Here is a 24,741-nt window from a genome sequence, read left to right as displayed (position 1 = left end):
AATCTGAATGATGAATCCACAATTCCATCCTTAACAAAACGACATTCAGAATTTAGTTTAAATGATAATGGAATGAATACACTTGCATAATTATATTTCTCTGTCATTTTTAGATATATTCGTGTGATGAATGAGCTCGAATTTGTAAGGGGGAATGTTACGCAAAGAAAATTGTACAAAGGACGGTAATTGATGATGTTCACCGTTGTTGCATTAAGTGTTTATTTTAGGGTGAATCGTGCTGAATTGTCCAAATAAAGTTTGCCATTAAATAAATATTTTCTATGTTCGTTCGAAGTTTAAATGCTTTAAACAGATATTTTATTGTTTATGGAAATAACTGCTTAAATATATTTTCAAAAGTTTAAAATAATACCGTTAGATTTTTGACAAAACAACAATTAATTAATTTTAACAATTATATACATATTTTGTTTGTTATTATAAAAAGATTTGAAATTTTTTATATTCTTTAAATTGTGGAGAGTTATTTAAGTAGTTCATAAATTTATTACATATGTATATTTATTTTCCGTAAAAAAACCACTATACCCATTAACAACTTTAATATCATATTTAGTATATTATTAACCTATAATTATATATTATTATTCAATCTATTGATTTTATCTGTTTTACCTTTCAAATAAAAGAAACAAAGTGATTTATCCCCTGTCTGATATTAACATTAAGGTTTTGTCCCCAAATCTTTGGAATAACGTCAGCCAGAGGTATTCTCATTGGTCTGTTAAACAGTCTTATTCTGTGACCAATAATACAATGTTAACGTGTCTTGAGAATCGAATAATAAATGAATTTCCCCGGCAAAGGTGAGTGGGTAAGAAAATTATGTTTGTTTGTTTGGGATAATCTCCAACTTGTATACTTCCGAGCACAATGACGGCCCGAGGTATAAGGAAAACATATGGGTTCTTTTGAACAACAACACAAAAAAAAAATACATATCACTAACTAAACATTCCCGGATTCGTTGGAGATTTTCGTCACGGCTGGAGTTTATTTATGAGTGTTTAGACTAGTATCACGTTCTTACGTCTTATGTTTTATGAGTTTTCCGCTCATAAGACAGATTTATGTCTTATTATGATAATGTATTACGTTTATAAATATGTGTGAGGAGTGCTAAATTCAGAAAGGTCTTATTAACATTTATGATATATTTACAAAGGTGAGACAATGTTAGGCGAGTCACTCGTAGGTGTACGAGTATGTCTCGTTTGGTGACAAGGTATGTTTTAAATTTCGAATGTAATTTAACAAGACATGACGTCATAATTCCCAAGGCTGGAGAATATGTATTAATAATATAAATGTGAAAGTAACTTGTCTGTTTGTTTTTTGCTCTTTCATCACGAAAGCAATAAATCGAATTTGATGATATTCGGTGTGAAACAACCTTGAACATAATGGGACATGGCTACGTTTTTTATCTAAAACTTGACAACCAACCCCTTAAAACGCGAGCTGTTATAACGGCCCTCTTCAATCAGTTTTTAAAAAAAGAAATGAAATAGAATTAAGCATTTATTTAATAATTATTGGATATAGAATTAAAATAAGAAATAGAAGGACCTTAGGCAGCCGTCGCGGATGTAAGTTAGAAGAGAACTGATCTGATGCTAAGCCCTACTGCTGTCTCTCCTGCCTTTACTACTGACATTGCAGCTGCAACCCAGTGGCTCAGCGTTACCACTTACTAAGTAGTGGTATAACAGAGCGAAGACGAGGGCGACATCTAGTATACAATATCTTACATACTTCGTACACTGTCAATGTTTATGGTGATGATGACAGCTGGCCGTAATAAAAAATGTGATATTCATAATTCTCTTCTAAAAATATCTGTGTTATCCTTACACGTACCAACGTCCACAGTACATCATTTTGTATAGTTGTCACGTTATAAAACGTACTCGATCCCTTTCAACGCAACAATGAGTGGCCATTGTACGCCACCAGACTGTTAAAGTGGGTTCATTCGATATAAAAAAGATTTCTTTTCCCTAATTTCCTGACTATGAGACTTTGTAACGGCACATATGTGACCCCATTGTCATTGACGTACCCAGATTATTTATCTAGGAGGGTCACAGCAGGTCGGTATACAAAAAATTGCAATTTTTAGCCAATTTCGTGAACATATCTTAATTATGTTTCTTTTTATGAATATGACATACAACAATTTCATATTTGTATTTTTGTTCGAATGGATTAACGTTTATCCGTTATAAATAAAAATTATTGCCAGCATAAAATATCGCTTAGATAGAATTAATGGAAACTATACCGATTTCTATCTTATATCAACAATTAAAAATGTATTCAAAATGTAAACGTTAATATTCATTACATTGCGACATCAAATACTAAAAGTCGAGATTGATGAGAATTCAGAGTTGTTGTTACAACAATCGAATCTTAACCGATTTCGGGTCAAATCCCGGTAAATACTACAGTAATTTTATGTATTAATTAATTTGTGCTTACTACATCTCGTACTGGGAGATGAATAAAAACATTTTTCTTGTGATGATTATCGATCACAAATTTATCCAATTTATCCAAACTAAATTTGACCAGCTTGGATGAACTCCAAATCTTATTCTCAAAATATTACACTTAGACTGCTCCTAAAAAATTGTAAGAGAGTGGCACTGTAACTTTACTTTTTTAATAACAAGAATAATAAGAAGGTTGAAAAGAAGAAAGTTACCTGTACAATGTACATATATGCCTACCAATTTAAATTATTTTGTTCAATGAAAGTATTAGATCTCGGGAGCTCGGGCTCCAGTTGGTAATTCAGAGTCTAAGGATAAATGTAACAGTAATCGTGAACGATGCGGGTATAAGATTGAATTGTGACCGTGAATCGCTTAACGTCCACGTAAATCGTGCGAGCCGTTGCTCTTCGCCCATTCATTTGCAGCTTATTCGTGCGAAATCGGCTTTAGTGCCCCCTGACGCGTCACATGTCCTCAACCGACTGCCTAATTGCGAGGACATTCTTTGGTGATAAATCCAGCTCTATATTTTTTAGTGGAGAATTTAATTTAATTTCGTTTCTAGCTGATTATATTAAAAGCAAATTCAAATGTGCTTTATTTAAAAGTGCTCTTAGGGGAGGTTCTGTATCGTCATTTAACAAGATCATATTAAATGTTAAACTACCACTGGTAATACATTTGGATGCTCTTTTATTAACATAAGTATTATAATTAAAAAAATATCAAATATTTTGAATGAAAATCAACAAATACTAAATTCATTATCATATACATAATTATAAATAGGCTTTGTTCAACTACGTAGTGCGGTAATAATGTTCATTACCTACTGTTTTTTTTAAATATAAGATTTAAATTTATTAATTAGCAAGATATAATTTATCTGGGAAAATTTAAAAAACGAATGCCTTGTTCCAGAGAGGATTTATTGACACTGTCCAGTCAGAATATATGTTAATAAATACGATAAGTTTCTAGGTAGTTAGGGTTTATTTTTGATTAAAGTATATATTTATGGCAGCTTGTTTTTTTTTTTTACTAAAAGTAATTTTGATTGAGAATTAAGTTGTGATATTTGGCGTTAGTAATTTGCTTTCACTATTATATTAGTTTAAATTACGATTTTTCGTCATTCATTTTGCTTCATATTATTTCCGTATCGTGTTCTATGACAACTTTTCCAATCGAGATTCATTTATTTGGAAATACCCAGATAGATATATAGTTATAAATTTAGACTCACCGGCATAAACAGCAGTGGAATTGTGTTCAGGGTCGTACGGGCACACCGCTTGACCGGATTTCTCTTTCTCCATGTGATAGGAGTCTCTCTGCACGCTGTATTCTCTGCAGAACGGCCTGAAGCTGTTGGTGCCGCAGACCAGCAGCCGCCCTGTGCCGAGGGACACGAGCACGCGAATGTAGTTCTGACAGCTCTCCTGTAAAAAAAAAATATAGATTATAAATAAATGTTCAGTGAATGAACGAACCAATGAAATTACATTCATATTATACAAGTCAATACTATATACAATATATACGGATGTGATAAATGTACATTTTATTTTGCTTTAAATACATAAAATAGTTATAAATCCATATAAATGATAAAATTGGTGTCACTTTGTAATATTGAAATCACTACCTATGCTAAATGCATATTTATGTACATGGTAAATATAACAAAATATTTTTTAAATGTATCTGTTTGTCTGTTTGTTCCGGTTAATTTCTGAAAGGTGATCATTTAGCTGATCTAAGGGAGTCACTAAAGCTACTTTTATTTTAGAATCATACATAACATAATAATAAAGTCACACTGCGATGTCCAAATACTGTCGAGTCCAGTAACACTATGCTGTCATGCCGGCTTCGTGCCAACGACTTAATATAACAAAAGCTACCTAATACAGAATTAATAAGTTATAGTAAAATTTGCTAAGTAAAGAATAACTCTTTTTTTTTTAACGCGAACGAAGACGCGGGCACAACTAATAATGCATAAAAACTAATATACAATTTCATTTAGGTGGCAGGTCTTCCCAAAGTACGTTACATTTACGTTTTATAAATACCGTCATACCATTAACATATAAAGCAAAAGCTCATTTATTTCTACGCCGATACCCCGCAAGATAACCCTCTGAAAAGCCCGTACAATACAAGCGTTACATACGAAACAGGAAAAACGTTTTGTTTTTCCTAGAGCTCATGTCACTGGCAATTTGGCTTGGTTTCACGAGAAGTCATGGTGTCTTCTACGCCATTATCCTCGCCCGATACGCATAAATGACAATATTTCCGACGCTTTATGAGTATCCACAGACAGACACTAAAGAATCGCGATCATTTGATCGAGTAATTCGTGAATGTATTTAAAATTGAATTCTTTTAACGTTTCGATGTGATGTTCTGTATTTTTTTTTGTGAATGCCTTGTTTTTCAATTAATTGAATAGGGTTCGGTTTTGTCAATGTAAATTCGTTTAAACATCTGAAAGGCAATATGTAAGGAATTCAATTTGTTCAATCATTTGATTGTTTATGTTTTATTAATCGAATGTTCTCATCTGATTTGTAAAAAACATGAATCATTTAACACGCTCACGCTCACGATTTAGGGGTTTGGTGTTATGTGTTAGGCAAAAAAGTAGCCTATGTCCTACCTTGGAGTTCAAACTTGCTTCATACCAAAAGAGCGACAGTCAGACATTTCTCATTATTTCTTGTATCTTTTTTGTGTACAGATAAATCTTGGCACTGTGTTGTATTACACATTCATTTGTTTTTTTTAAAGCTTCAATTATAAAGCTATAAGCTTAACAGAACGGGAAATTCACGCTTGTCACTTTCACATTGACAGGTTCTTTTTAGGTCAGGGTAATTTATTTTCTGTACCGATGGCAGTTTTTAATTTGACGATCAGTAAGTCAGTGTAATCTGATTGCGAAGCGCAGTTACATACACGAGAACACTTTACATTTACTCATTACAAAAAAAACGTCTCAGATATCCTATCCCCTATTAATTTTATAAGTGCGAAAGTTTGTGAGGATGGATGTATGATGTATGTTTGTTAATCTTCACGAAAAAGATACTGAGCGGATTTGGAAGTTTTTTTACAGAAATATAGATTATACAATATAATAACACATTGGCTGCAATTTGTAATGATTTTATTTAATTTGGTCATAATATAAGGATACATATCGAGTACCCCTGCGAAGTTGGGGTAGGTCGCTATTTGATAACATTGAAATGGATAAACTGTCATTGTTTATTAATTCATGAAGCAGGAACGTGTCAAAACATCGCTCGTCTCGATGCAGGTGACCTTATATCAATCTTTGATGAAGTTCAACTCATCTTGTCTCCGTATTCCGTCTGATAACATGCAATGAACGTGGATATGATTACATTTGCATTGCCATACACCTCCAGCTGTCCGCCTGTAATTCTATTCGAGTACAGTGAGTCGGAGTCTGATTGGATCTCATAGTAGACACGTATTGAGCATCATCTATGAACTAATACTAAAATGAAAACATGTTCCCGTTTTATCATTTAGTTATTCCTCCATACATATTGATGTACATATTAATATACATGTTTATAGGTATTTACAATTATTAAATTTGAAAGTGTGACTCTGAATAGTGCTTTGGAATTGACATTTTAGAAGATAATTTTAAGCTACATTTGCGGTCGTATAATCGTACCCACCAAATCACAAAAATACTAATTATTGCTCGTTGGCGGTAGAATATACGATGGTGGGTGATAACTATTTAAACCACTAAGTAAAAATACAAATTTAATGAAACGTAACTCTATCGTAACGGTATCGTGTATAAGATTTGAAGAAAGGAATTACCATCACCCATGGACATCAGTAATACCCGCGGTTTGCAAATACGTTGCCGGCCTTTAAAGAGTGTACACATTCGCCTATTATTCGGAGAGCAATGAAACATAACATTAATGAAGAATGCTCTTACGACTACCCCAATAAAGAATATTTACTATTTCTACCAATTAAACTGAGAATTTGATTATAAATAATGTTATATATATAAGTATTATCTAAAGTAATATTATCAAGAGCAAAAAATAGGTTGATTTTATGTGAGAGCTGATCTCCGAAACTGATGGACCAGTTCTAAAAAAAACTCGTAAGTTAAAATCTAAGTAAATAGTTACGTTGTTTCTATTTGTTATAGGGTATAAATTAAATATTATATCATATTCATTATTAATAATATGCACCCATGCAAAGCTGCGGCGGGTTACTAGTCATAATATATTGCTAATATAACTTTATCTGCATATTAAATTACACCGAGCCCTGGAGATTATCGTGTCAAGTCCGACACCTGTGAGGCAATAATCCTGACAATGAAGACATGCACAGTATATTAAGATGAAGAGATTAGGCTGGTTTTCAAAGGATGGGCGGCGAACAATGGATTCTAGTTTGTATATTTTAATAAGTCACTAGATTTGTATTGATAGTTTTCAATGTTAACGCTTCATTGATCCATCATGATAACATATTATAAAACAAAGTCGCTTACCGCTGTCTGTCCCTATGTATGCTTAGATCTTTCAAATTGCATTCGCAACGGATTGTGATGCTATTTTGTTTAATACATAGAGTGATTCGAGAGATTTTATTTTAATAAATACATGGACAATATAGTAAAGAAACACTGATGATTTTAGAAGTTGATGTGATGTCGTAAATAAACAAATGCGGTAGTATATTTCGTATCAGTATTGCACCCGTGCGATGCCAGCATGGGTAGCTAGTTATTGTTGACTTATAATTGAAATGAATTGTACCCACTCCTAACACAAACTAAGTGAAAAGCTTAAGAGGAAGGGTAAAAAGGAATATTAGTAATATCATAATTAATATGGGGTATTGCTATATTTAAAACTATTTGTACGGCATCGCGCGCTTTTTAGGAATTGGTTGTCACGTGTTAGGCAAGAAAGTTGCTTATGTCCGTCCTTGGAGTACAAGTTCGCTTTTTAGCAAATTTCATCAAATTTGAGACCATATTTACAGGATTGTATGGAGTGACGAGCTCAAATATCAATAGTAAATACATCTAACTTTTAAGACAACGCAATCATAAGATATGGCCTATACGGATAAGCAATGTTATTTTGCATCAGTAAAAAAATAAATCCTTCTTTGTATAGAATTGTATAGTCCCATAATGGACGAAATACAAGTTTTTAAGGAACTCTTGGTACCGACTCGCACTTGGCTGTTTGCTTACAATTTGCAACGTGATATCTAAAGTCTCAGATCGAGTTTTCAAGTCGTATAATATTAATTTTTAAAATGTTTTCGGAGACAAGAACGTCTGATTTTTTTTAAAGAAATGTTGTTCTGCGAGGCAATTAACTAGGTTTATATTGTATAATACTTTGTATATATATAATATATTATTAAATATAGTATATAACTATAGAAAAATATAGTATATCATTTGATTGTCGAGTAGCGTGTACACCGGTTTTCATGGATACATATATATGGCCAAGTCGATGTAGAAAGAGTTCATTACTATGTTGTCTTGGGTCTGGGTGTTTGTGGTACCGTCGTTACTTCTGATTTTCCATAACACAATAGCTTTAGCTGCTTACTTTTTGATTGGGATCAGAGTAATATATGTGATGTCATACAATATTTATTTATTAATTAAAAATGTAGACAGCATTTCACTTGTCTGTCTCTTTCGACAATTTCTCTTTACGTTTTTTATCTGTTTTATTTTATTACTATAATAGTTTCATCGTGAATCTGCAGATACAAAACTTGCTTTTTTTAATTCGTCTCCGTCTTACGGCCATTATTTCGTCAGTGTGTGGGTGGTGTAATAACACGGAGTTAAAGGACTTTGAAAACTTATCCTGAGTCCAAACCTTCTTGCGAATGCTTTTGATGGAGGTCCGCCACCATGCGGGCGGTGGGACCGTTTATGTGATCGATCGATATGTTGCGTTTAATAATTTCTTGTTTCAAATATAGTTGCGAAAATTACAATAGGATATGAAAGTGAATCTGCGATTTAACAAAATATACTTTATTTTCTTTAGGCTCTTAAAAGCAGATTTAAATTGTTTTTTACGAAGTTAAAAGCTGCAATTATCAATTAAAAATCATTGGTAACTACAATATTATATTAAATTATTATTTATTTATATATAGAAGGAGCCAAGATGGCCCAGTGTGAACTAGTTCATTTTAACCGATCATTGCTGGTTCAAATCCAGGCAAGCACCACTGAATATTAATATGCTTAATTTGTGTTTATAATTCATTTCATGCTCGACGGTGAAGGAAAACATCGTGAGGAAACCTGCATGTGTTAAAAATTGTGCCACATGTGTTTTTCAACAAACAGAATTGAAACAGCGTGATGGAATATGTTCCAAACATTCTAAGGGAGTAGAAGCCTTAGCTGAGTAGTGGGAAATTTGTAGGCTGTTGTTGTTGTGGTCTATATAGAAATATAGGGATAGTTAATTAGCATCGATCTCAATTAAATGAATAATACACGAACGTTTTTATAAATTCCGTAACTAGTTCGGTTCGGGAGTCGAGCGTATCGAATTTCACACTCAAGTGTCAGCCGTTCGCAAACATTGGACCGCCATTAAACGCATCCGCAATTCCACATTACGTTGTTAATGCCTACGTTGGAAGCGATTTATGGCGATTCATACACCATGGATAGCTTCTGGAGCTGCGTTTAACTTATTGTATTTTTTTTATATGACAGGGACAGCGAATGTAACGGATTTGTTTTATGTTTATTTTCCGTACATATTGTTTGACTAGTGGTCGCCCCGGCTTTTCTCGCGTTTTATGGGGTCGTTTGTCATGTAATGTTGTCTTAGATTTTCGCGATTATAACACATTGAAATAAAACTAGTTTTAACGGATTTAAATCTATATTATATATAATATATCTTACTATATCTATATTTTTTTAAGAAATCGTTGGCGGTAGTTGTCAATAATATTTCTATTGTACTTCAAATAGACAAATGTCACCTCAGTCTACCCGTGACCACGAACGCTGTAAAGTGCTCGAAACGTCGGGATGATAAAAATAATTAATATACGCGATTTAAATCCGTTAAAACTAGTTTTATTTCAATCGTTTGTCATGTGTTAGGCAAAATACGTATGTCCATTTCATGAAGTTCAAGTTTGCTTGACACCAAATTTCATCAAATTCCGTTCATTGATTTGGCCGTGAAAGAACGACAGACAGACAGACATACAGAGTTACTTTCACATTTATAACATTAATATAGATTACAGACTTTTATTCAAAAAATTAAACAGAGTTTAATCAACGGTTTTGATACTAAAGTCTTCTATTAGATCAAATTAGTAGCATACGTCTTAAGTTTTTAAAAAACTATTCTTTAGAGAAATTCTTTCGTACCCGATGTTCGACAATTGTTAAAATTTCAAACTGATTAATTAATGTATGAGAGGACTTTCCGAAATAGAATAAAGTCTTTTAAAGATTCTCATTTGGAAATTGGAATATTTAGTGCTGGAATATATTACGACGGCGCGGCGTGTTTCATTTAAAAGCCTTATTTAGAAATTTATTCAGAGTTTTATATTCACGTAATCTTGTAGTTTATAAATTACGTTAAACTAAATTTTTTAAGTAAACTAATTACGATCTTATAATTAAACCAAGATTAGCGGGTGTTTAGTTAAACTCTGATTTCTCTGAACTCTTTGAACTATCTTTCTTGAAAGTATACAACAGAAATGTTTAAATAATGAGCTATCAATCAACACTTACATATAAAGCCAATACATTATATGTTATATATCATTTTTAAGTATAACTTTGTTATAGTATTTACTGACGGAAGGGCTAACGTAACCTACTTGTTACAATAATAATTGCCATTATACATTGGTACTGTAAGAAATATTAAACATTCCAATACGTCACCAGCGTAGGAAACTAAGATTTTATTTCCTTTGTGCCTGTAGTTACACTGGTTTACTTAACCACCAAACTGAAAAGCAACAACACTATGACTGTTTATTTTTGGAGTATATAATGACCAAGACTTATCACTAACTATAATAAGTAGTCTTAATTTATTAATACAATAAAATTTTTTTTAATAAGCCGAGAATGCCCAGCGATTATAACACGTTCATCTTAACCGATGATTTCGGGTTCAAACCCAGGTAAGCACCACTATATATATGTGCTGAATTAGTGTTTATAATTCATCTCGTGCTCGGCGGTGAAGGGAAACATCGTGAGGACACCTGTATGTGTCTAATTTCATAGAAATTCTGCCACATGTGCATTCCACCAACCCGCATTGGAACAGCGAGATGGAATATGTTTCAAGCCCTCTCCTTAATGGGAGAGGAGACCATTAGCCCAGCAGTGGGAAATTTACAGGCTGTTACTTACTTTTATACAGTTTTAACATTCTTCAAATAAAGGAACTTATTGTTTGTGTTATATCCGCCATTAACCATACCTATCATTCATAATATTATACATAAACTCTCATTAAAGTTCAATGATAAAACATAAATTTAAATTCAATTACTATAAATTAGAACACCTTATTTCAATTCAGAGAAGTCTAGAAAATTGCATTCGTGTATTCAAAACAGTTTATTTTAAATACAGAATGCATTTAAATTAAATTCGGGTCGGAAACGTCTCCAGACGAAGCACGTCTGGCAACTGACGACTCGCAACTGAGGCATGAATACCCGAACGAGCCACCAACAGCCTAATCTACTTGCAGATGAACGTGAGATGTCGACAAGGAACATATACGAGCCAACTGTATTTAACTTAATTTGTCGTTCGCAACAAACTCTGGTTTTTTTTTAAACCTTCGATCGAAGACAAACATACACTCCAATTTCATTACATGTATAGTATAGAACATGTAATAAAATTGGATTGTCTGTTTGTAATATAGAAATAGGCTAAATATTTTTTAGTCAATGCATATGTATATATACACGGTACATATACCAACATTTTTGTCTGTCTGTTTGTCTGTTTGTTCCGGCTAATTTCTGGTATTGCTGGACCGGTTTTAGATAACTGATATAGGGAGTAACTTAGGTTAGAATTATTTTTTTGTTACATTCAAACTTGTACAAGGTCGCGCGCACAGCTAGTATAAAATAAAATAAAAAGTATATATACATATATTTCGTTCAATGAGGTTTTAATATAAAACTCTTTCGTTAAAACTTACGTATTGTATAAATTCGAGACCACATAATAACCTTAGCTGAAATAAAATGTTCAGGTATTCAAACGTAGAGCGAACGAATTTTCGCCCGATTGGCATTTTAATTTGCCGGTATTCGGTAGATGTTCGTAGTACGGGCCCATTGCATATGCTAGTGCCAGCCGAATTCAATTACCCTCCAAGGTAACAGTGGTATTGAATAAGGTGAAGTTATTGTTCTATTGTATTAAAATATCTGAATAGTTTACTTTACGTGTGGGTGTAATTGTTCAAGCATGTGTGCGTGAAGCGATTTTTACATAATTTATTGTAAGCGTTTACGAGAGTAATTATTTAATGTTGAATATTTTATAGCCATTATTTAAAGTTCCGGTGAAAGAATTATTATCGTTTCTGCTTAAATAAAGTTTTTAATTTTATATTTAATATATTTTATTTTACTTGTTAAAAATTTTGTGTTATTCTAGAAGAGAATTTGAATTCGAATTTTGTATATTAGCATATACTTATAAACATCAACATATATAATTTAATGTAATTGGTATTCATTTTTCATCTTTGTTTGCGAAGATTGAGTTTTCCAAACCCATGATAGACCTTTTCTTCAGGACCATTTTTGTTTTTTCAAATGTTATCATTTCAATTTATTATTATTTTATTAATGACTTACCTCATCTTTTCCTTTGACGACACACATTTGTACGTCATTTTCAGACGAGTACCACACCAGTCTTCTCTGTTCTGTTAAATCTGTCAAACTGAGGTTGTAGACGACATTTCTGTAACAAAAAAAAACTTGTTAGTTCATTATTCAAAACTTTTTTTAATTTATTTTAAATAAACTGACAAATGCACTATCTGCTCATCACCGTGGTATTGTTATAAATATTAATTAAACTATGTGTGTGTGTGTATGTGTGTGTGTGTGTGTGTGTGTGTATGTGTGTGTGTGTGTGTTTGTTTGAGAACCGCTCGTCCCTCGTGCTAATTTGTTTAAAATTAAGAATACCGAATGATTTAGTTATGTGGTAAGATTCAGGCAAGTTTATAATTCATTAAATTTTGAGAGCGTGTCTGCGTTGTAACGTAATTGCGAAAGTCGCACCCCTTAATTAAGATATTTGGGATGAAATTTCATAAAGAAATTACTGTGAACTTTAGCAATTATAACACGCTAGATGGCCGGTGTGACTTACCTACATAATGTTTTTGAGATTCAACAGACAAAGTTGGGCGTGTCTGAAATTTGAATTGATAGCACGGTTCAACCGGCGCCGATTCACAACTTACAATCGCTGTTTGATTGTTTTATTGTTATGTATTATGGAGCTAATCCCCTTTAATTAACATTTCAAAACAATTTTGTACAATGCTTTGATGAGTAACTGATACTTTTATACAACTAAACATTTTTTCACCTCTTTAGTAGCTGCTTTACTTTCTCAAGAAACACTAAGAAAATATCACTATCTATTTTAAGATATATGTGTTGATTAAATTATTGTTTCTTTATTAACTATACTTAGAGAATTTATAAATATACGAACTATCGTTAGAGCTCTGGGCAGACCCTTCCGAGTTCCTTTCATAGATTCTATTCCACTGCCAAACACCAATACTTTGTATTTCTATTCGAAGGGAGTTGGTGTAATTACAGGCGCAAGGGACGTAAGTAACACTGGGGCCACTATTAGACAAAGCCCTCATCTCTTCTTAAGTAGTCTTGGAGCTTAATTTACGCTGTTCCAAAGCGAATGGCTGAATATTTTACTAATTGGTACATTGTATAGTTTTGGTTCAGTTATAATTAGAAAAGATTTTGGGAAGTGGTTGAAGCTTGTGGTTTCAAATAGTGTATATGTAGTTTGCATATAATTACATATTTAATTACTCCCAGGTATAGATTGGAATTTACTCTTACCAATGCTCGAACGAATTAGTTAGCCGGTCTAAAATAATAATTATTATCAATTTGTGTAAACTGAAACGGTATTTGAGGTAATCGTTCGTACGTTCATGAACATAATCTTCTTTAATTATAATCCATGAAAACTTTGTTTTCCCAAAAACCTAAATGTACTTGTACGGCTGTTGAATCGTTATTTATTACGAATTGGTAGTAATGTATGTTTAATCTTCAAAAACCGACAAGGAACTCAGTAGTTAACTCACATTTGACAGTTAAATTACATGAGTATTGAAATAAGTGGGCGCTCATTGGTCGAAATTCGACTGTAATTAATTGTTCAGAAAATATTAGATGCATCGATTCGAAAATAAGCGGGAAAAATGAGACTCTACGATACCTTGTCGTTATTACAGTAAAAAAATCAATTGTAAAAAAAGGCCATTTATTTTCATCTCTGACATGACGTATGTTGTCACTGGCAGCATATACATAAACTCGCAACGATTCATATTAAATATTACGTAGATAAACATATATGTGTTAAACGTATCTTAGTGTGTGTTGTGTTATTATTTTAGTTTCTTTTTATTGCGTCTTTTATAAAAAATATAAGCTTTCTACACTCCTCTACGTAACCTTTAATATCTCCAAATTTCATATGTACACCTAACCACGTTTTTTTTTAGTAAAAAAGTGTACAAAGATTTTAATCCATGTGTTCATATATAGATTTAATATCTGTATTATTATATTAAGCTTCATTAACCAATCACGTGGTCTTGTGATACGTTTGCAAAATGGCCGTCAGAACAAAAAAAAAATACACTTAAGAGTATTTTATGAGAAGAATTTTTATATAATACTTACTAATTTCAGTATTTTAAAATATTAATTGTCGTTAGTATTCGTTACAAGTAAAATTATAACTGTATATCCTCCCCTCCATGTAATATTGTTAATACTGGATGATATTGGAATTTCTTTCATGAGCAATTTACCTTTGAAAAATTCTGTCAAAACGCTGATTCTTGTTCATTCTTGCACATGCTTCGTTTTGCTCTGTAGTTACGTTCATGGTTCATATAGTACATTGGAATAATGCATAACCTCCAGGAAGGGCTCACTATAAAAGAGGCAAAGTGCCTGTAATTTGGCAGGAATATGGGGGAGCAAATTTGTGGGCTTCGGACCCTATCTATATTTTATACGCAAACTGTTTTTTGTTCCCTTAACGAACTGGGATGAGCCAATCAATTTACCCGTATACTGACAATAGCTAATAATCCCATTACATGAAGAGAAGTACCGTAACAAGATTTCAGAAGATCAACGTCGATCAAATTTACCAACATCGCTTCTTTCATTAAGACTCGTGTGTTACGTAATGCAAACAATATATCATTACGTCGCGTTCACATAAATATATTTGTCAAAAGCTTTGGAACATAATAAAAAATAAATGTCTTAAGATTTCACCGAAAAATATTTTCGTATTAGTTTTAATAGCGATTTCTTAAACATATTTTATCAAACACCATTTTCGGAAGATAGGTTTATTTTTTAATATAAGCATCCGCTATGAAATGATTTTTGATTCCAATTTTAAATTTAAACTTTGTTTTAAATTTACCTGTTCAATGTCGGAAGTTTTATCGTTTAGTAGTTTTCATTTATAGTGTCTTAAAATTAGAGAAAAAATAAACATCTTTATATACATATATATATGCAGCATTCACGATTAAATATATCCGCTGTGTTGAAGATTATGCAATTTCATAATTTATCGCCGTAATATATTCGAGACTGAAACAATTTATAAATTATGTTACATTTAGGACAGCAGGGCTTGTTCAAGAAACTACACAAAGGCTGTCCTCTATCAATTATTCGCTTCAGTGATTCCCGCCAAAAGCCCGCGGCCATCTTGGGCCGCTTGAATCAGCGCCATCTATTATTCGGTATTCGCTCATGTTTTTTGTTGCCGAGACATTCTCTAGTCACAGTTCTCTGATTGATGATTCAAGTTACAATTACTTTCGCGTCTCCATTGGGACTTCTCCGTGTGGTTTTATTGCTTCTTTAATAAAACATTATATTACTAGATATTTTGGGAATAAAAAAACTGTCTTTCATTTGAAGAATGTTCGTCAAATATTTTGATTACTACGTTGAAACTTTTCGAATGTTAAGAATTACTTTCTGGGCAAGTATTTAATTTAAACTTTTTTTTCGGCATGTAAAGGAGAATGTCGTATCAAGACAAAGCTAGTTGAAATTTTTATAACTTGTACGAAAAGAAGATTAAAAGTTTACGCGACATGGTAATTGGATGAAAAAGTTAAAATTCAATACGTTGCTCGTTTTGTTATAAAAATGATTTTCTCATATGAATTCGCATCTGCCAATCAGTCTGTCTCATCAATAAACATGACTGGCACGGACCCAATGATCGAATCGAAATCGAAACATCAAACACGATGGGGCTTTTAAAACGAGATTTACATATTAAATAATATTATTGGTTAATTCCACAGTGCGTGTTTGCGCGTGGCGACGATACGATGTATTTAGTTTATTGGCTAGTGACACTTGTGGCTATATAATTAAAACGTTCATTAGTTTTAGAATTGTAACAATACGTTTGCAGTATTCACCTACACATCGGTACGTTTTCAATATATTAAGTAAGAGGGAGAGTTCTGTTGTATTTTAAATCAGCAGGTAACTTTTCTTGTAAATAAAAAAATCTGGCTTTCATTGGGGTTTTCATCTGAAAGATGACAATAAGTTAAGTAATAAAGTATTTAAGATTACTCAAATAATGATTGTAAGTAGAATGACCTTGTAAATGTAAGCACATGAAACAATTTATAAACTTTGTATCTGTAACCCGCTGAACACTTTTTGTATTTTCATCCACATTATTTTATTTTTATATATTAATTTATCATGTAATTGACTGTTTGTTTTTAATGAGAAAATAAATATTATTTAAACTTAAGTTGTATCAAATAACGGGACACATATAATTGATTAATATTAAATATAACTTTGATAAATGGATTCAACTATTTTATTTAAAATACGACCGTACTTTCTCTACAAGCTATTAAAATTCTTATGTTCTGTTAATTAAAAAATCAATTATATATTTGTCAACAAAAAAAATATTTCTAATATTCCTACATCAAGAGGTTGTTTTAAAATAGATCAGTATAAGGGTTATATAAAACGAAAAACAAACTAAATGTATTAGATCACGTCGTCACGCCATGTCCGTGCCCCGTGTTAAATTTTTCTGAAAAGGATATATCGGCCTTAAGGGATCACTGGCGCATAAAGTGCACACAGGAATAAAACAACGGAGGGAGATACAACAGTATTGTCGTCGGAAGAATAAATTATTAGCGTAGCCGGCTAACAATGTGACTTTATCTAAGCAACAAAAATCCCCCTTCGATCTGATGTTTTCATTTGTAATCAGTACAAAACTACCGCAGCTCTACCACCCCCGGGTACAATACGGTAAAAAGCGAATGTCTAATCTGAGACCATTCATTTCGGCTAATTCTCGACGGGAGTCAGTAAAACGGAGGTATTTAAAAATTAATCTCTTGTTTATTTTCGGACTAATTTGAATATTATTGTCTAGATATCTGTCATTGTTTAGATTTTATAATTTTGTAATCTGTGCTCGTTAATATCAATTTAAATAAGCTATAATAATTTAAATACCATGTATACTAAATATAATACAGAATTTTTGTTGTTTCTTTACTATGTTGTCTATGAATTATATACAAAAACCTCTTAGAAAAAACCGTATTAAAATCTTGCTTAATTTTAAAGATTTTAGCATACATAGGGACAGACAGCGGTAAGCGGCTTCGTTTTATACTATGTAATGATGATGTCATCATCATGAGAATTATTTATTATGTGTAAAATTATAAGTGTGATTGGTCGATGCATGACGAAAATATCGTATTAATATTCCTTGCGTAGTCTATCAGTAACAAAATGGTATGGCTCTTAGGAAAATTCGAGTATATAAAAGATAGAACTTCACTTTAGTAGAATAAAGTTGGAAAGGAGTCCATATTTTAATGTCTTGAAATATATCGTCTAGTTTTATAAATTACTTTTAGACTGATTTATATATTTTCTTCCGAATTGTACTTGTTTGAACGGAGACGGTCTAGGAATATGAATTTCAGCGCTAACCGGCGAATTCCAGCTGATGCAATTTGTTTGCATGCACTCGACACTGTTTCGATATTGGAAAACTTTACGACGTTCAGTTTAGAACAATATCAATACGACATTCGGGCACGTGTACTATATTATATATATGTATCTAGATGTGTTTACTTTCCGCTGGAATCCACTGCGTCCGATTTGATTTGGCGCACCGATACCTTTGAACGGAGCGGTTTGATTTTTTTTTCTCAAGATATAAAATAGTGCAGAAATTTTCTTTCAAGGTTCGTTTCATAGTCGTTCTGGGAATATTTGTTGGTGATATATTTTGATTTTAATAACCTCGAATTTAACAGCTGTTAATAATATTTTAATGGAAAAAGTTTATTTTAAAACATTATTTTATTTTATAAGCAATTAAAATTAAGCATATTTTTTAATGTATTAATTTCAATCATAGCAAACAATTATTCTTCAAAAATTAGGAATTTGTTTGCTCAGATTTTCATTTTTAACTTATAACTAGTTTTGATCTTGAAAAATTAATACCTACTTAGCAATAACTAAACGCAAAAGTATTTCGGTTTCAGTGATGTCAATTGATAATCATTTAATTATAGTTATCACACACGTCACTCTTTTACAGTCTTTAAGGCGGTGTCGGCTTCATGAAGGCGTCACGTCGGAGTTATAAGCGTTAGTTTTCGTTGTTTGTCATCAGCATTTGACTGTCAAATGGGCACTCACGTGAGATGCTGGTGCTTGATATACGGCAGCCATCTTGTGAACGTTTTTACATGGCGGCGGCGTCAATATTGGAAAAGTTCTGGCGCTCAACCGGCCGAGATAGCACTTCACATGCTGCAGAGATTTATTGCAATTGTTTCTAAGCAACATTTATCACTCATTCCCTCGATTTATGACTTCTTTTAGAATTATATTGGCGCGACAAAACTGCTTTTCATCCTTATTAAATTCCTATTATAATAAAAGTTTTAGTTAACTCGAAAAAAATCGATTTGAGTCGAATAGAGAATCGATTTGAATTATCCAAACGCGATATTTGTAACGAAAATCATTTACGAATTGTCTAAAAATATTTGCATTGATTTCGAATGAAATTTTAAAATAAATACGGATGTGAGTAAGTGCATTGTTTGTTGTTTATTTTAAACAATAACATTAATATCCGGTGTTTTAGTTTGATAACTGTCAAATACGAATGAAATATTTACAAAATTTGTGTTTTAAAATTGGTCGGAATGGTAAAATAAAACTTGACTGGAGCATTCACTCAGCGTTTTATTTACCTAACGAACTGAAACGAATACCAAATAACGTCACAGATTGACTTGTGCAAAAATTCAATGTTTGCGTGTCAATAGTACATGTACATGTACATGCATAATATTATGTGCATGTAGATATACATATATTGTGTTTATCATATGCAATTTACTGTTTGAAGCGTCGTTGTTATTGACGATATTATTTACATATAAATAGTTTATTCATCGTTATTTGGAATCATCTAATATATTTTACAATTTAAATGTCCTTGCTTTAATAAGTTGTCTGTCTTGTTATAAGTTTTATTCTACGAGTAACCAATTATTGTTTTGTATATCCTATGAATTATGATTATTTAAAGAATGTGTTCTTAAAACGATAGCTTCCTTTAAAATAATGCCATTCGTTTAACGCAAAAATTAGGAAACTCAAAAATAGTTAGTCGTTTTACTAACGCTACATACGTTCCGTTTTTGTAGGTTATTTTTGATAAAAAAGTATTCTTAACTGTTTCAAAAATTTTCAAAAATTAAATAATCGTGTTTTATTCAGAATATTCTCAGAATTAATATCTTATGTAATCCAAAAGGAAAAGTTCAGAATACATATGTTCAGACAATAGAAATTCTTAGCGATTTAATTAAAATCCTACAAAATACCAAGTGCCACGCTATTGTTGTCACGCTGACGTTTCCTTGATTTATGACACTACAATGAGAAGGGTTGTTGGAATATAAATTGATGATGGGATTTTTGTCGAGGAGTCATATAAAAGTAGCAGAAACATTAATTTGGTTTAGAAACTTGAAACGAAATATGGCAATATACAGATTATAAATACACGTCGTTTTTGCTTTTATACTTGAAAAAAAAATCGTAATAAAATTGACTAAACCTTCTAACCGTAACACAGAAATCCTTGGTATTGCTGATCATTCATTTTTTAATTCAATAATTTTTTATTTTTTAAGCTGGCAACATTAAATTGTTTCCAATAACTAAATGTTGAACTCGTGCTTTGTGGGAACATTCCTAGTGGTCAAGATTGATTCAGCAATGTTTCACGTTACCTGCTAGATTGCCATTAAGATAATATTTAATTTATTATTACATTACAATTTATACAAGCCATTATTTCGTAAAGCAATTTTTTACGTATATCCAACGAAATAAAGGCCTAGATTACTTCTTATCGAAAGTGAATCGTAAGAATTTCCCTAAGTCTCCTTATCTCGACTCAGCCCCTCCATTTGCAAATATAATATATGCCTGACTGATCTATACTATAAACTTACATATGTTATATAATATATTGTTTTATGTTGTGGGTTGGCGGTCTGAAAATTTCGCCACCTAATGGTAAGTGGTTACCACTGTCAATATATACATATATCTATTTCCGGAAATATTCATTATTTAGCGTATCGATAATCCACACATATTAATTATAATAAAATTTTAAATTAAGAACGAATTATTAAAAGCAGTACGTATACAATAAGAAAAAATGACATTTCTATTGGTAGTCTTTATATGCATAAGTAATTCGTATGGATAAAGAATAGGTTAGGGTTTTGGCGTGGGAATTAATATGTTATGTATATACAAGTGAAAAAAAATCAGGTCAATAAAGTAGGTAGTGCCGGTAGAATATTTGAAGGCATGGTGGTACCGACTTGTAAAGTACCTTATATATGATAATCATCTTAATACGACCACCAAAATTATAACAAAGTAAGAATGAATATTAAGGTGCGTTCGTGAATTATTTTGTTGTATTAAAATCTTATTTAACATAAGTGCGTTCATAAATTGTTTTATTCTATTAAAATGTTATTTATTGTCATAATTATGATAATGGCACTCGCAGGGTAAGTCAGTGATTATGCAATTACAGTATTATGTAAGTATAACCTAGCATGACATAAAACATAAACTCGCGTGACTCGGTATAACTAAAATGTAAAAGCTTTAAATGGAATACGGATCAGTTTTTACGTAAACCGAAACGTAATTACCATAGTCAAAAGTATTCCTTAATTTGAATAAACAAAAAATATTTTTTAAACACTTTTGAGGTATAATTAATCATTAAAAATTTTTATCAAGATCGTAGGTATTTTAAATGAAACCTTTGTAATATATAACATAAAAAACTAGTTTTATTTTTAATGTAGAAAATAAGGTATAGATAATAGACAAAATTGTTCAGTAGTTTTTTGTTTTTTTTTATTTGTTTTTTGTCACCTGATTTTATTTTCAGTTTGGTTGCCATTGACAACCTTTGGAGTCATCAATAAAAACAAAATGGATGTAAGAATAGAAAAAAAATCTCTTAATTTGAAAAGACATGTTTTATTGGAATTTAATTTACTACTACGTTTCTTCTATGCGTGGCAAGTCAAGTATCCTCCATTTGCTTTCTTCCACAGCGGAGCAATTTAGGCAAATCTCTAACTCTCTCACTGGTCCTTCCTGAATTTGAGCCTACAATCTTTGGTTAAGACTTCAACAATGCTAATACCGTATGAGTAGTATGAGTCGAGATGGCCCAGTGGTTAGAACGCGTGCATCTTAACCGATGATTGCGGGTTCAAACCCAGGCAAGCACCACTGATTCATATGCTTAATTTGTCTTTATAATTCATCTCGTGCTCTGCGGTGAAGGAAAACATCGTGAGGAAACCTGCATGTGACAAATCTTATAGAAATCCTGCCACATTTGTATTCCACCAACCCGCATTGGAACAGCGTGGTGAAATATGTTCCAAACCTTCCCCTCAAAAGAGAGGAGGCCTTTAGCCCAGCAGTGGGAATTTACAGGCTGTTGTTGTTGTTGTAATACTGTATAATTTGTATCCTAAGCTTTAGTATTAATAAATATATTTTTTATTCAATTAGTGTTATTGTTACTTTAGCTGAATCTAAGAATTTCGTTACATTTATAAAAAGAATGACATTTTTTCTTGATAGAAACATATTGTATTTATTTTCTAGTAAATATTTACTAAAACCAAACCAAACGGTTTGAAACGAGAAACACGTTCCGAGCCAGTGATTTATTGTTCATGCGTAGTATAACAAAATTTAGTAAAATTCCCCCAGGTTAAAACAAATAATTGTTTAATATATATTTGCTGTCCATACGGGCACGTGTGACGGCAATAATATCTGAGCGAGAGGCAAATAGTGCTGACAATATCAATTCCAGTATAAATTCGGTCATGAAAGCGCGTCCCGCCACGAAAATTATATCAAATACATACATTTCTCTGATCCCAATGTCAATAGCTAAAGCACTTGTGTTATGGAGAATCGGAAGTAACGACGGTACCAAAAATACCCAGACCCAAGACAAAATAGAAAACTAACCTCGGAGTGGTGTACCCATTAAAACCGGTGTACACACTACTCGACCACGGAGCATGTTAAATTCTAAAAATATTCAATAAATATAACCTATTTTTACTGTTTTTACTCCAAGTTGTCGCGCATACTAAGACATCTTGTAAGTATAAGCAACACTCACACATTCTTATACACGCCGATATTAATTAAAAGGGCGAATGGCGCGCTTATGTGGGTAAATCGATCCAATAATCTACCGTATGCATAAACGAATTAATCTAAAGCAAATTACGATTATTCAGTGCATATTTCACTGGAATTTTTTATTCTAATTTCGCTATATTATATTGTTGTTAAAGTTCATTTGAATATTAATTTAATACTAGTAAATATCCATGTGACTTTGATGTTTATATTCAATGTGCGAAGATACTTTAATTTTTTTAACATAGATGGCGCTAATTGTTTTCCCAATGACATGTTCGCCATCTTGTTACAATTGGGGTGATTAGTTAAACAATGCTCTAATCTTTTTTCGTTTGTAAACTCTATGACGAGAGTAAGAGAAAGAGAGAAAACGATTTTTATCTGAAAATCCTCAAAATTTTATATACACTTAATCTGTGTAAGTGATATTCAATTATAAAATATGTTTTGTAATTGTTAAAGCGATTAAAATAAAAATTTATAGGTTCCAATGTAGAGAACCGGATTTACAGGAATATTATCGCGGTAAACATAAAACAAAGGTCCGTAACGATGGGGAGAAAGTCGCGTCCGTACACTTAATAAGTTAGAGATCTATTTTCCTCTAAACTACTTTATTTGTTTGGGCCACAACAAATACGCAGTTCACAAAGTTTCCTGGGCACCTGAAATTGCATCTACGCTGTGTTGTTTAATCAAAAGAGAGTTGAGAGAGCACTAATGGTCCTCTTTACCCGCGCCTCGTCTGATAGTCGGACTAATGATATTAATGTTCAGTTTAGCCTTTATATTTATTTATTTAAAAGTTAGCTCAAAGACATTTCCGAACTGTTATAGTTGTCTTGACGAAAGATACTCTAAGAACTAAAAGTAAAGAGATGAATTTGGTGAATCCACTCGTCTACAACGGGTAAACCGCACAGTTTTATTGTGGCAAATATAAAGACGTCCAATGATTTGATTTGCCTATGTTCATATAAAAGCCAGTTTTTGCGGATATCTTGGCTTAAATTCTCAGCTTAGATCTAAGTTTTCTAGTTTTGGTTTGGTCAAAGAGCTTTTGGATCATATTTTTACAAACTGATGCAATGATGATGATGATGAGTCTAGTCTAGTCAAGTCTTAAAGAGTTTGGGCAACTGCACATGGGATAATACAAGCGTGTGCGCAAACACAGGCCCAAACATAATAATGGGAAGGCAATTTCGAGTCGAGAGATTGAGTTAAGGTGCTAGATCAAGGGTTTTTAATGTTTCTGTGACACGGAAATGTCAACTGGAAAATTTCAAAGTTTCAAGAAAATTTCCAAGGTGCTACTCAGATTTCTTTGACAAACAAGTCATTACCAGATATATGAACATTACGTGGATAGCAGTGCACGTGTTCCCACTTTCTCCTTCAAATAAATATTAGAATTCAGGTACAATTAATGGAGTTTCTTCCATATATTCAGTTAATATCATTATATCGAAGCTTTCGCGTTTTGCGTGCACAGTCCGACTGTATTTTCTCCTCTGTGTCGCATTTAATCGTAATTAATTATATATATTTTGAACTCTATAATGGACGAATGATTATCATCGAAGCTGTGATAGTATTATTTTATTATGACATTCCTAAGCGGACGAATAAACGGGCCATCTGATGGCAAACTGTCATGTCACCCATAGACAATGGCGCCGTAAGAAATATTAACTATTCTTTATGTGCCATCAACCTGGGTATTAAGATGCTATGTCCCCTGAGCCTGTAGTTACACAGACTAGGTGGAAGAATATGGATGGTACCTTACCAGACAAGCTTCCACAAAACCCTGCTAAGTACAATACAGGCATTTGTGTATATTATACGTATTTCCGGTGATTTGATATCGTTTTCCCTAATAGCTGTACTGTGCAGAACGTTTATTTTAATTGCTTTCCAAATAATGATTTAATTAACTTAACCGCGTTTGATTACAATCTTTACC

At 32.3% G+C, this 24,741-nt stretch overlaps 1 protein-coding gene across 1 annotated transcript in view; it reads right to left on the bottom strand.

The window, feature by feature from the left end:
- The window catches only part of LOC124537176 (semaphorin-1A), a 348,540-nt gene that overhangs the window by 9,353 nt on the left and 314,446 nt on the right, over positions 1-24,741 (bottom strand). Inside the window, exons 4-5 of the mRNA XM_047113899.1 lie at positions 12,489-12,597; positions 3,772-3,967 (exon numbers count right to left, since the gene is read on the bottom strand). Of these exons, the coding sequence (XP_046969855.1) occupies positions 3,772-3,967; positions 12,489-12,597 (305 nt within the window). The remainder of the gene's footprint in view (positions 1-3,771; positions 3,968-12,488; positions 12,598-24,741) is intronic.

This window comes from Vanessa cardui, chromosome 18 (assembly GCF_905220365.1).
Source record: "Vanessa cardui chromosome 18, ilVanCard2.1, whole genome shotgun sequence".
Classification (NCBI taxonomy): Eukaryota; Metazoa; Arthropoda; class Insecta; order Lepidoptera; family Nymphalidae; genus Vanessa; species Vanessa cardui.
The sequence above is the reverse complement of the archived record's forward strand: the minus strand, read 5'-3'. Positions and strand labels throughout refer to the sequence as shown.